General features: G+C 29.2%; 4 protein-coding genes across 8 annotated transcripts; 2 read left to right on the top strand and 2 right to left on the bottom strand.

The window, feature by feature from the left end:
- Window positions 1–7: 7 nt before the first annotated feature.
- On the bottom strand, window positions 8–4,539 carry LOC145935791 (acyl-CoA:lysophosphatidylglycerol acyltransferase 1). 4 transcript variants are annotated; one of them, XM_083037398.1, is made up of 7 exons: window positions 4,149–4,538; window positions 3,723–4,056; window positions 2,341–2,558; window positions 2,012–2,226; window positions 1,361–1,634; window positions 1,078–1,229; window positions 8–994 (listed from the first exon to the last, which is right to left on the bottom strand). In XM_083037398.1, the coding sequence occupies exons 2-7, from the start codon at window positions 3,752–3,754 to the stop codon at window positions 758–760; spliced, it is 1,128 nt and encodes a 375-aa protein (XP_082893524.1). In that variant the 5' UTR covers window positions 3,755–4,056; window positions 4,149–4,538; the 3' UTR covers window positions 8–757. The 4 variants fall into 4 exon arrangements, with proteins under 4 accessions (XP_082893524.1, XP_082893526.1, XP_082893522.1 ...); XM_083037400.1 differs by having other exon boundaries at window positions 3,723–3,916; XM_083037396.1 differs by lacking the exon at window positions 3,723–4,056 and having other exon boundaries at window positions 4,149–4,539.
- A 605-nt stretch (window positions 4,540–5,144) lies between these two features.
- Window positions 5,145–8,103, top strand: LOC145936886 (fumarate hydratase, mitochondrial). Of its 2 annotated transcripts, XM_083039552.1 has the most exons (7): window positions 5,145–5,385; window positions 5,774–5,911; window positions 6,009–6,212; window positions 6,524–6,806; window positions 6,881–7,143; window positions 7,216–7,605; window positions 7,719–8,103. In XM_083039552.1, exons 1-7 carry the CDS (start codon window positions 5,254–5,256, stop codon window positions 7,845–7,847), a joined length of 1,539 nt encoding a protein of 512 aa, XP_082895678.1. In that variant the 5' UTR covers window positions 5,145–5,253; the 3' UTR covers window positions 7,848–8,103. The 2 variants fall into 2 exon arrangements, with proteins under 2 accessions (XP_082895678.1, XP_082895679.1); XM_083039553.1 differs by lacking the exon at window positions 5,145–5,385 and having other exon boundaries at window positions 5,776–5,911; window positions 5,990–6,212.
- Window positions 8,104–8,356: 253 nt separating this feature from the next.
- Window positions 8,357–10,705, top strand: Arg (arginase). Its single transcript, XM_083039554.1, has 7 exons — window positions 8,357–8,591; window positions 8,837–8,909; window positions 9,021–9,229; window positions 9,314–9,477; window positions 9,849–9,964; window positions 10,039–10,161; window positions 10,245–10,705. Exons 1-7 carry the CDS (start codon window positions 8,490–8,492, stop codon window positions 10,472–10,474), a joined length of 1,017 nt encoding a protein of 338 aa, XP_082895680.1. The 5' UTR covers window positions 8,357–8,489; the 3' UTR covers window positions 10,475–10,705.
- Window positions 10,706–10,834: 129 nt separating this feature from the next.
- LOC145936054 (uncharacterized) lies at window positions 10,835–11,245 on the bottom strand. The gene has a single exon (XM_083037930.1). The coding sequence runs from the start codon at window positions 11,243–11,245 to the stop codon at window positions 10,835–10,837; it is 411 nt and encodes a 136-aa protein (XP_082894056.1).
- Window positions 11,246–11,471: the final 226 nt, after the last annotated feature.

Genomic DNA, 11,471 nt, shown 5'->3' with positions numbered 1-11,471 from the left:
TGGATATAATATTTATTATGCATAAAAAATGTGCGAATTAATCGTAAAATCGCCTGATATCGATGAACAATTCAAGTATTATATGCTTATACCTTTGCAAGAACCTTTGAAGCACGAAATATTAGAATATACTCTATAAAAGAGATTACATATTATTTGATATTATAGAGCAAGCATTCATATTTTCGTACATATACACATACACACATACGTGCGCGCGCGCACATCACAATTTCATTCTAAGAGTGTTCCATAAGATCAAATTTGAAGACGCAATGGTATAGCAATTTATAAAAGCAATTTTACAACTTTAAAATTAGGCTTATATAATTTTATAGAGTAATACAATAATTTTGTGTATAAAGATATGTAGTCACGAAAATTATAGAGACGAGTTATTTATTGGCAACATTTATTTTTACTAAATGTGAAATGTATCAATATTTAGATACTAAATTTAAAACATGTGCTAACATTTAATCTATAGAACATATAGATTGTAAATACTTAAATAGCATTCAATTATATTATTTAATATAAATTATTGTATTAAATAAGAATATACGTAATTAACACAAGCGATTTTTATAATGGTTTTGCTTACTAAGTTTGATATAATTCGCACATATTTATTAGAATTGTTCTCGTAGATATTAGTGTTTGTTTAAGGCAAGGATATCTTACTTCGTTACTCTGTGTGTGTGTGTGTGATTTCTTTCTATAAATATTGATCATCGTACACGATGTATAAAATATCTTACCAAAAGCAAGATAGCACGTATGCAAGCATACTATAATGAATATAACTAGACGTTATGAAGAATAAATGAAGGACTAGGAATCTTAGCGGATCCTGATGTATTTTGGAACCACCTCTGTCTGATCCTTTTGTACCAAGAAACGTTCCATGTTTATAAAAATGTTCCAAGAGCGCTTCTTTTTCCACCCATCTGTCATACAACCATTTGGATAATTGTTCTGGTTCACGTGGAACCTGCACAACAATTGCATCATATTATGTAAATACTGTAATGTACAATTATGTTATGAATCGCGATTTCAAGTCAGACCACTTACCACTGAGCTAGGAAAAAGTCGATAGAATAATACCGTCTCGCACGGAGATCTCGAACCAGTTATAATAGTAGGTAAGTCAAGCGGCTTACCTTGAGGATACGCTATCGTTATGTCAAGAATCCAACTAATTTCTGGCTTAGCTACTATCATATCTAAAAAGACACAAAAAAAAATATTGTTTTACTGTCACACCAAAATTTTACGAGTAAAACATATATTATGAATAAATCAATTTAATAAAATAAATACAAAAGAATTTTTAATTAAAAAAATGCTGTTTTACTTGGTCGACTGTTTAATTGTTGATCCTGCGTGTCCCTACTCGATGCTGGTCCAAGAGTATCGAATATCGTCTGCATAGCACCTACCCTTGGCAAAGTTACATTTTCAAGAATAGGTAAATTGTTCTTCTTGGCGTATTTTTGTGAAGTTTCCCGTCTCTTGCACAGAAAGCCTCCTTCCGGAAAGAGTACCATCCATTTTCTATCTCGTGGTATGTAAGAATCTTTAAGATGTTTCTCTAATTTTTTTAAACTTTCTTCCCTTCGTTTACGGCCCTGTAGTTATCTAATATATAATAGTTGAAAATAATAGAGAGAAAGAGAGAAAGATAATGCATTCTTCCACATTAAATTATAGAGAAGCAGTGTAGCAGCAGTATATTTTTATTTAACGAAAAATCAGTGCGCTCTTAAGATTCCTGATCCCTCAATGTAGTTATATTAAATTGTGATGTCAAAGACAAAAATATACCAAATACTTTGTTTTTGAAAGTTGATTTCATTAATAAATAGCAGTGATTATGTTTATTTTTGCTGGAAGTATAAAATATATGTTGATTTATTTTAAGAAAAAGATTTCATTTCTCGTTTCTGATGTAAATATGACTGCAGTAAAGAAACAGGAATTTATAAGTAACAGCTTCAATACTTACTGATACAATAAAAAAATCTTGATGTAGTATCGAAACTATTCCAAAATTAGTAAATTTGAACACTCTATCCATTATCCACATTAAATTGGGTAAAACATTTGGTTTGGCATTAAATGTCGTCATTAATATAGGAACATCACCAGTACTCTGATGATTTGCTATAACTAATGTTTTTTCACTTATAATCTGCTGTATGTCATCACCTTGCTCTATTACTGTAAAAAAAAAAAGATATCTATAATCATACCTTACATCTAGGCTGCATTTTTTTGTATATTAATAATTTACTGTATATTATATTTGTATTTGTATATTATTAATGTACTCACTGTCGTAACCTGCCGACCAAGTCCACATTGATACCATTGCCAACAACCAGTGGAAAAATAGGCCCTCGATTCGCCAATACACTTGAGGTTGATATACTTTTACAGGAAACAATAACATCATCCATACTACGTATGTAGGTATACAATAAACATTGTTCAGTATCACAAATGCCGTTCGAGCAACACACTTCAGTAAAGTCACTACGTTGCTAATTATTCTGCAAAATATATATATATTATATGTATAAATTATATTATATTATTATATAATTACAAATTATTATATATTATATATATATTTAAATATAAGAAATAAATGCATTATATATCAAGTTTGAGTTGATATATATTGATTTAATACATATAATTTATATAATGATATATAAACATACAAAAATATACAAAAAAAAAAATAAATTCCTATGATTTATTAATAACAAATGATTATTAACAGACTACAATTACAAGAGCATGCACAAAACATGCTATATATTTTTTTGTTTATGTTTTTCTATCATAATGGAATATTTTACATTGAAACTTAACCATGCAAAAAAGAATTTCTGTCCAATTACATACAATTACAGCATTAAAGAGAGAGAATCAAGCTGATTGTATATAATTATAATAATATATAATTTAGATTGTATTATTTCAAACACAATAGCATTATGTCGTTTCAAGAAAACCGATGTAGAAGTTAACCGATGTAGAAGAAATAAACCACTTTAATTCTTGTATATCGATTTCTTGCAACACAAAATGTTATAAGGGTAGCATGGCCAAAAAGGAAATAGTTTTCAAGATATTTTATACTTTAATGTGACATATTTTTGCACATAAAAATATTGATATAAGATAATCGAAAAAATTAATATATTACACGAGATATTTCATAATTTATATAAAATTATGTCACATTAAAGTATAAAATATCTCACCATCCTATCCTTATAACTTTTTGTGTCGCAAGAAATCAATATACAAGAATTAAAGTGGTTCCATTAAAAAAAACTAGATTTATCTTTAAATGATGTTGAAAAAAAGATTTTAATTAAAATTCAAGATTATGAATTTTTTCTCTCAAAATCTTTTGTATATATGTATGTATGTATGTATGTTTAGCTCCCTTAGTTTGCTCGCTTTCTTCCTGTATAATATGAGAGGTTAGGATTATGTTTTCCATGAAATATACGAGACCGAATATTTACACTGCGATATTTACAACGAAAGAGGAGAGAATTGATCTCACGGTGTGCATTATATATATTTATTTAGCACAATTTGAGAGAAAATATGTAAGAAATATCGCAAAAAGGATCGTGCGATTTACATGTATATATATCGATATATATACATATATATGAGTGAGCGAACGTTACCTGACAAAAGTAGAGGAGGCAGAGTCAGTCATTTTCGAAAGCCACCATCCGTTGCGAAAATTCGTGGAAATGTCATACACTTTTTTTTCACCATAGCCTTCCCTCACGTGCGGCTTACATAATAAATTCGTTATCCCGAACGAGACACATGACACATGCAGTTTTCCGACAAATTGTTTACATATCAAGAACTACTGCAACGCCGACATAGGTATGTACATCCACGGAATTCAATAAATATATGTACATATATATATGTATATATGACACATGACATATATATATATGTATATATACATATATATGATATCGCGCTCAATCTTCTGTTTTTCTACTGTATAATCCTTTCATTAGACGCCTCATTCGCCAATTACGGCGCTAATAAACGCGAAAGTCGTCAATAATATATGTATCTTTCATATTTACCGCTGATCGAACTTTTGGTGTTCTCTCTTGTATCGAAGAAATATTATATTATTCATTGTTTTTTTGCTCCTTTTCTTGTGTTGGATGTGTAATATATGTCAAATCACTCCAAGGGGTACGTAATTCACTGGAAATGGCGGTTCGATTCGGCTCGATTCGACTTGATTCGGTTCGAGTCTCGACACGTGTCAGTTTAGCGGTGCTTTATAGCTTTGACATCAATTCATATTTTGTTAGACTCCACACACGTTACAGATCCATTCTCTTCGGAGCTATTAGGATAACTATTATTTACTAACGTCACTTTGCTTCTTGCGAAGATATTTAAAAGAAAAAAGAAACGAAAAAGGACTCGATACTGAAGTTTGTACTCCAAATTTCCATAAACGTTAGGGCGCGATTTCATGGAGCGAAACGAATTTTTGTTTTGTCCAGCCATAGACACAGTATATACACAGTAGCGCAACTCTCTGTCGGCACCTTTGATGTTAGCGTGGACGAAAATTAACTGCACATGCGCGAGCGAGGTATGTAACCAATCATGGCATGCTCTTCTGTCTCACTTACTCTCCTTTATTATAACTTTCTCTCTCTCTTTATCTTATTATATACACTATATATATATAAAATGAATAATTACAGTATATGGCCTAGTTTACATCGAGCACTTGATACGCGTATCAAATAGTGCATTTAAGCTGATCAGCCAATAACTGAATCAATGTACTAGTTATTTACTATTTGATACGCGTATCAAGTGCACGATGTAAACTAGGTCAATAAGATAAAAAGAGAGAGAAAATATAATAAGGAAGAGTAAGTGAGACAGAGAGCACTACCGTGATTGGTTACGTACCTCGTTCGCGCATGTGCAGTTCATTTTCGTCCACGCAGAAATTGCCAGAGTTGCGCTACTGTATATACTGTGCCATAGACGTAAATATATCTAGACTGGCAATTGGCTAGTTTCCAATGACGTATGACGTATGGATCAACCATTTCTATCTGCTGTAGCAGCGAGCGAAGTCGTCTGCAATCTGTCACCTCTCTGCCTAAGATTTCTTTATCTTATCACACGCACAGTGTGTTGAAATTGTAATAAAAAATGACATTCAACATATTGAAGTGTCGTCTTTCTAATCACAGCTTACGCTTATTGAAAAAGTTTGTCATTACTAGAAGTTGTTTACCATCAAAATTATATATGTCCACCTCGACAGTTACAATGAGTAAAAAGGTACAAGTTTATTTTGATGAAAAAAGTTTTAATCTTACATGTAGTCGGATATTTTTATGAGAGAAAAAGACAACGTTTGTTGTAACTCGTTATTTGGAATTAGGAAAATTTAAAGGAGTTAATAATAAATGTTAATCTAACATTTTTTTTACAATGTATATGGCTCAGTTTATATAACATTTCAGTTTTATATAACTAATATTCTTAATGTCATGTAAATATTCAATATTTATCATAAAGATTCCATTCTTGTTATTTTGGTTAAAAAATTCTTGAAAATATACTTGGTTCTAAATAAAAAACAAAAATTAATTCATCATAAACAAGCTGATGTGTATGAGTTGTTTTATATTAGAAATATGAATAATCGTATATTTTGTATGTACAGGAGCAGGGACAAGCAGGCTATAGAATAGAAAGAGATACATTTGGAGAATTAAAAGTCCCAATGGACAAATATTATGGCGCACAAACTCTTCGTGCATTAAAGAACTTTCCAATTGGCGATACATTTGAACGTATGCCTGTAAGAAATAGTAATGCTATATAAATTTGTCAATATTATTATTATTATTATTAGATTATTTTTCAGCTTTTTTAAAAGTAATCAATTATTTTTGCAGTATGGAGTAATAGTTTCTCTAGGTATATTAAAAAAAGCTGCTGCAGAGGTGAACAAAGAATTAGGTTTTATGGATCCTAAAATTGCCGATGCCATTAGCAAAGCTGCCGATGATGTAATAAGTGGAAAATTATATGAGGATCATTTTCCTTTAATTATTTGGCAAACTGGATCTGGTACTCAAACCCACATGAATGTCAATGAGGTTAAATTATATATATATATATATATATATATATATATACATACACACACATGTATATTTGAATATGTTATGTATGTATATATATATATAGGGTGTCCCGAAATTCGCAAATTAAACTACCATTTGATTCGCGCAAGAAAGTTCTCGAAAAAACATTTATTAAAAAGATACTTGCCATTTTTCACGAATTTCAGGACACCCTGTATATATATATATATATATATATATATATATATACGTATGTTTTAATATTATTTTAAATTGTAACATTTAGAATATCTCTTTTATTAATAGAAATGATTGAAAATTAGGTCATTGCCAATCGTGCGATTGAAATACTCGGTGGAGAACTTGGTTCGAAAAAACCTGTACATCCAAATGATCATGTTAATATGTCACAAAGTAGCAATGATACATTTCCATCAGCTATGCATGTAGCTGTTGCTTTGGAGATTCATAAAGTGTTAATCCCAGGCTTGGAAAAACTGCACGAAGCATTGAAGGAAAAGTCAGAAGAATGGAAGGATATTATAAAAATTGGTAGAACGCATGCTCAAGATGCAGTTCCATTAACATTGGGTCAAGAATTTTCAGGTATATATCTTTAAATTTTAATTACAAAGTATATTCATAAGACACACATTAAAATATTTCATATTATCTCACAGGATATACCATGCAGGTTAAATATGGTATTGAGAGAGTGAAAGCTACACTTCCAAGATTATATCAATTAGCTCTTGGTGGCACAGCAGTTGGAACCGGATTAAATGCGCGAAAGGGCGCTGTAGAAAAGATAGTTGCAAAAGTTGCGGAATTCACCGGTTTACCATTTGTCCCTGCTCCAAATAAATTTGAAGCTCTGGCTGCACATGACGCAATTGTTGAAGTACATGGTGCTTTTAATACAGTGGCTGTTTCTCTTATGAAGGTATATCTATTATAAAAACATGTTATTAATCATTTATATTCTACTAATCTTTTGTATATAATTTGCAAATAGATTGCAAATGATATTAGATTTCTTGGAAGTGGACCCAGATGCGGTTTAGGGGAATTATCTCTTCCAGAAAACGAACCTGGAAGCTCTATTATGCCTGGAAAAGTAAATCCTACACAATGCGAATCAATGACTATGGTGTGTAGTCAAGTAATGGGCAATCATGTGGCAATAAGCATCAGTGGCAGTAATGGTCATTTTGAACTTAACGTTTTTAAACCAATTATGGTTGCTAATGCCCTGAGATCTGCAAGACTGTTGGGTGATGCCAGCGCATCGTTTACAAAGAACTGTGTTGTAGGCATTACTCCCAATATTGAGAAAATACAAAAGAATGTAACTGAAAGTTTGATGCTTGTCACAGCATTGAATCCACATATTGGTTACGATAAGGTATTCATATATTTTTGCATTTGTCTAGAATAAAATTAGGAGAGAAGACTTGTTTCTATATGTTCAAAATTATTAATATTTATAAGAAATTATTTTTATAAATTTTGTTATAGGCTGCTGCAATTGCTAAGAATGCGCATAAAGAAAAACTCACATTAAAAGAATCTGCATTGAAACATGGAATAACAGCAGAACAGTTTGATCAATGGGTTAAACCAGAACAAATGCTTGGTCCGAAATAATTTTCATATTAAAAAATGGAAATACTCTATCTTGATCAATAGGACCTAATGTAAAGATGTATATTAATAAATGTATGTTAACAAAACCAAATATTTACATATTTTATATATAATAAAATTAAAAATACAAAAATACCCATATTGTTTAATGGGTATTATCAATTAATTATTAATATAAACACATATGTTATGATTTACTATATATAACATCTTGTGTACTTAACATCAAGTTTAATAAAAATAATTTTGATTTTAATTTATATATATAATATTTATAGTTCACTAATTTATTTGATCGTTAGACATTTAAACCAATTAATTTATAATTATATATTGTAAATTATAATTTATGAATAATATTGGTTCATATATATGGACAAATAATGTGTATGTATAAAAATTATGTATACATATATACTTATTCATATATATATATATATATATATATACACACACATTCCTTGCTACATATATGATAAACAGTTTCACATATCTATCTCTGTTGTAATATGTAATTATCTGTTATGAAACAAACATTTCAATGATATATAAGATCGAATCTACAGGTCAAGGAGCAGAGTTCTTTAATTTCTTCATACATTTGTGAACAACTCTGCAGCAAAGGAAGACACAATTAATAAAATGAATATGTTAATTAAAGTATGCACAAACTATAGTAAATTAAGTGTTCGTTATTATGGCAGAAAAGTTGGCATAATTGGAGTACCATTTGATAAAGGGCAGGTAAAAAATATACATAGATATAACAATTTTAGTCGTTAATTTATATTGTCTATATATATATAAATTTTTTATAAGTAATATAATATTATATAATATTATTTATTAAAGATAACAATAATGCTATATTTATTATAAATTTTTATATAAGTAATATAAATTTTATATATATATATTACTTTGTGAATCAAAATATTAATAGAAGCAGCAGAAAACATGTCGATTATATCATAAAAACAATTTAATAGGAGAAAGAAGGAGTGGCCTGTGGACCAGATGCAATTAGAGCAGCAAAACTAATAAACGAATTAAAGACATTAGGTATAAATAGCAACATATATATATATATATATATAATAAAATTTATCCTTTTATACATATAATTAACATAATCTATATTCATTAACATAATTTATATTCGTTTCTTCAAAGAGTTGGATGTACAAGATTATGGTGATGTACTCTACGATACAAATAATAATATAAGTGGCATAAATAATATGTCACATTTGGGTTACGTAGCAAGTTGTACAAGTCGTTTATCTGAACAAGTTCGACAAGTATTACGAGATGGTAGGCAAGTATTAACAATCGGTGGTGATCACAGCTTGAGTATTGGGACTATTGATGGACACGTAAAAGTAATTTAATAGAAATACGTTTGTATGTATATAGGAAAAAAATAAAAAAATTATTATTAAATCCAAATGCTACATTTTTTTCAGGAAAAACAAGATGTGGCAGTGATATGGGTGGATGCCCATGCGGATTTAAATACCGATAGGACCAGTGAGAGTGGTAATGTACATGGAATGCCTGTAGCATTGTTAACTAAGGAATTAGCCGACTATTGGCCATATTTACCAGGCATGGATTGGCAAATGCCAATGTAAGAGTAATATTCAAATATATAAATATGTAAATATATAAATATTTTATTATAGATATTATATAATATTATATATTATATTTATTAAAAATATTATATATTTTATTATATAAATATTTTATTGCCAAAAAAGAAAATAAATATTTTAATTCTATTATATTTAAATTACATATTGACAAATGAATTGAAAGGGATAAATGCAAAAGAGCTAATAAGAGCTAGGCAGATATTAGGCACAACAAAATTGCTTTTAATTTCCTCTTCAATTATTGTGAACATTTGGATCCTTCCTTTGGCCTTAGCATATCGATTTATTTAATAATCGAATTAGTAAAAGAGAAATAAATTTGGTATATGATTTCTTTTTATAGGCTGTCTATCAGAAACGTGGCTTACATTGGTTTAAGATCTGTGGATCGTTATGAAAGATTGGTAATGGAAAAATTTGGTATCACTGCTTTTGGCATGGAAGATATAGAACGCTATGGTGTGCACGTAAAATAATTATGTATCAATTACTATAATATAAAATATAAAATGCACTAAGATTAATGTTTTTAGGTATTCATGATGTAATGCATATGGCACTAAATAAGATAGATCCTTACAACTCGAGATCTTTACATGTTAGTTTTGATATAGACGTATTAGATCCTCTCGAAGCACCTAGTACTGGAACTCCAGGTAGTAAATTATATTAAAATGTTTTATTTCTTTATTAACAAATTCTTATTCTAATTCTTCTGTCTATGTTTACCAAACTGTAGTCCGTGGAGGACTGTCTCTTAGAGAAGCAATTAATCTTATGGAAGAAATATACAGAACACATAGACTGAGTGCCATAGATTTGGTAGAAGTCAATCCACAAATTGGCAGTGAGAGAGATGTGAAGATTACTATAGAAGCAGCCATACACATTATTCAAGCAGCTTTGGGATATAGTAGGCGTGGTTTGAGAGTACCTAAGGGTGTCACTGATATACCACTACCTTTATAGACATCTCAATAATATTTTGCTCTTATTTTAATTTTAATTTTTATGTAAATTCATATCTCAATTCAATTGCTCTCAAAATTATTTAATTAGTTTTATCTAATATGTATCTAATTAAAATTTTTTTTTCTTAATTATATTTTTATATACCTTATATATTTTATATACAAAATATTTTCTCTAATATAATTATTATTATTGATATACTACTACCTTTACAGTTATCTCAATCTCATTGCTCTCGTAAAATTATTTAATTATTTTTCTTTAGTATATAACTAAATAATTAACTTTATATATTTTAATATATACTTTATATATTTTATATATATTATAGTACAATTTTTTAATACAATTTTTTTATTATCTATTAATTTCACAATCTTTTATCACAAATGTCTTTCCAGGTATATTATCAAATGTAATTTCAATTTTAGACACCGCAAGATTATTTTCAGTTTTATGTTTCTGTATTACCTCATAATATAACTTTGCCTTAGTATTGCTACCTTTAAGCAAAACCTTAAACCATTTATAACATGTATTTTGTTCAGAATTTTGTTCTCCATCACCGTAAGTGATGCGGCCCAATCTTACAGGTTCACCAAGATATAATACAGCTTTCTTGTGCGCATGAAAAGTATTCATCGCATCTTTATAAGGTTCACTTTCTTTAATATCATGTTGTATGCGATAATGAAAGGCATAACCTGTACCTGCTGTTATAAATCCTCCCACACTTGCTATTTGCATAAGTGTTCGATTTGATATCATCTGTAGAAAAAAGAAATTATATTTTTATTTTCAAAAATGTCCCTTTTTTAATGTAATTTTTTTTCTTGTCACATACCTTTACATTATATTATTATACGTATAATATTTCTCCTTCATTTCTATTTATTTTTCATGATGGGTGATGGCATATATGTATTACGATAGCATATATATCTTCAATGGGGCGATATATGATGGACAGTATTCCCGAGAAGGCAGTGAATGC

This window comes from Prenolepis imparis, unplaced genomic scaffold (assembly GCF_030444845.1).
Source record: "Prenolepis imparis isolate NDT839.2.m4 unplaced genomic scaffold, iyPreImpa1.0 SCAF_5, whole genome shotgun sequence".
Taxonomy (NCBI): Eukaryota; Metazoa; Arthropoda; class Insecta; order Hymenoptera; family Formicidae; genus Prenolepis; species Prenolepis imparis.
This window is presented reverse-complemented; position numbering and strand designations above follow the sequence as displayed.

Coding starts and splice junctions, on each gene's coding strand:
- LOC145935791 (XM_083037396.1), bottom strand. CDS start 4,204: ATGAATAATATAATATTTCTTCGATACAAGAGAGAACACCAAAAGTTC. Junction 2,559..4,148: donor CACCAAAAGTTCGATCAGCG/GTAAATATGAAA, acceptor TATATTTTGCAG/AATAATTAGCAACGTAGTGA. Junction 2,227..2,340: donor TTGGTCGGCAGGTTACGACA/GTGAGTACATTA, acceptor TTTTTTTTACAG/TAATAGAGCAAGGTGATGAC.
- LOC145936886 (XM_083039552.1), top strand. CDS start 5,254: ATGACATTCAACATATTGAAGTGTCGTCTTTCTAATCACAGCTTACGC. Junction 5,912..6,008: donor ATACATTTGAACGTATGCCT/GTAAGAAATAGT, acceptor TTATTTTTGCAG/TATGGAGTAATAGTTTCTCT. Junction 6,807..6,880: donor ATTGGGTCAAGAATTTTCAG/GTATATATCTTT, acceptor ATTATCTCACAG/GATATACCATGCAGGTTAAA.
- Arg (XM_083039554.1), top strand. CDS start 8,490: ATGAATATGTTAATTAAAGTATGCACAAACTATAGTAAATTAAGTGTT. Junction 9,230..9,313: donor CTATTGATGGACACGTAAAA/GTAATTTAATAG, acceptor CATTTTTTTCAG/GAAAAACAAGATGTGGCAGT. Junction 9,478..9,848: donor ATGGATTGGCAAATGCCAAT/GTAAGAGTAATA, acceptor TTCTTTTTATAG/GCTGTCTATCAGAAACGTGG.
- LOC145936054 (XM_083037930.1), bottom strand. CDS start 11,245: ATGATATCAAATCGAACACTTATGCAAATAGCAAGTGTGGGAGGATTT.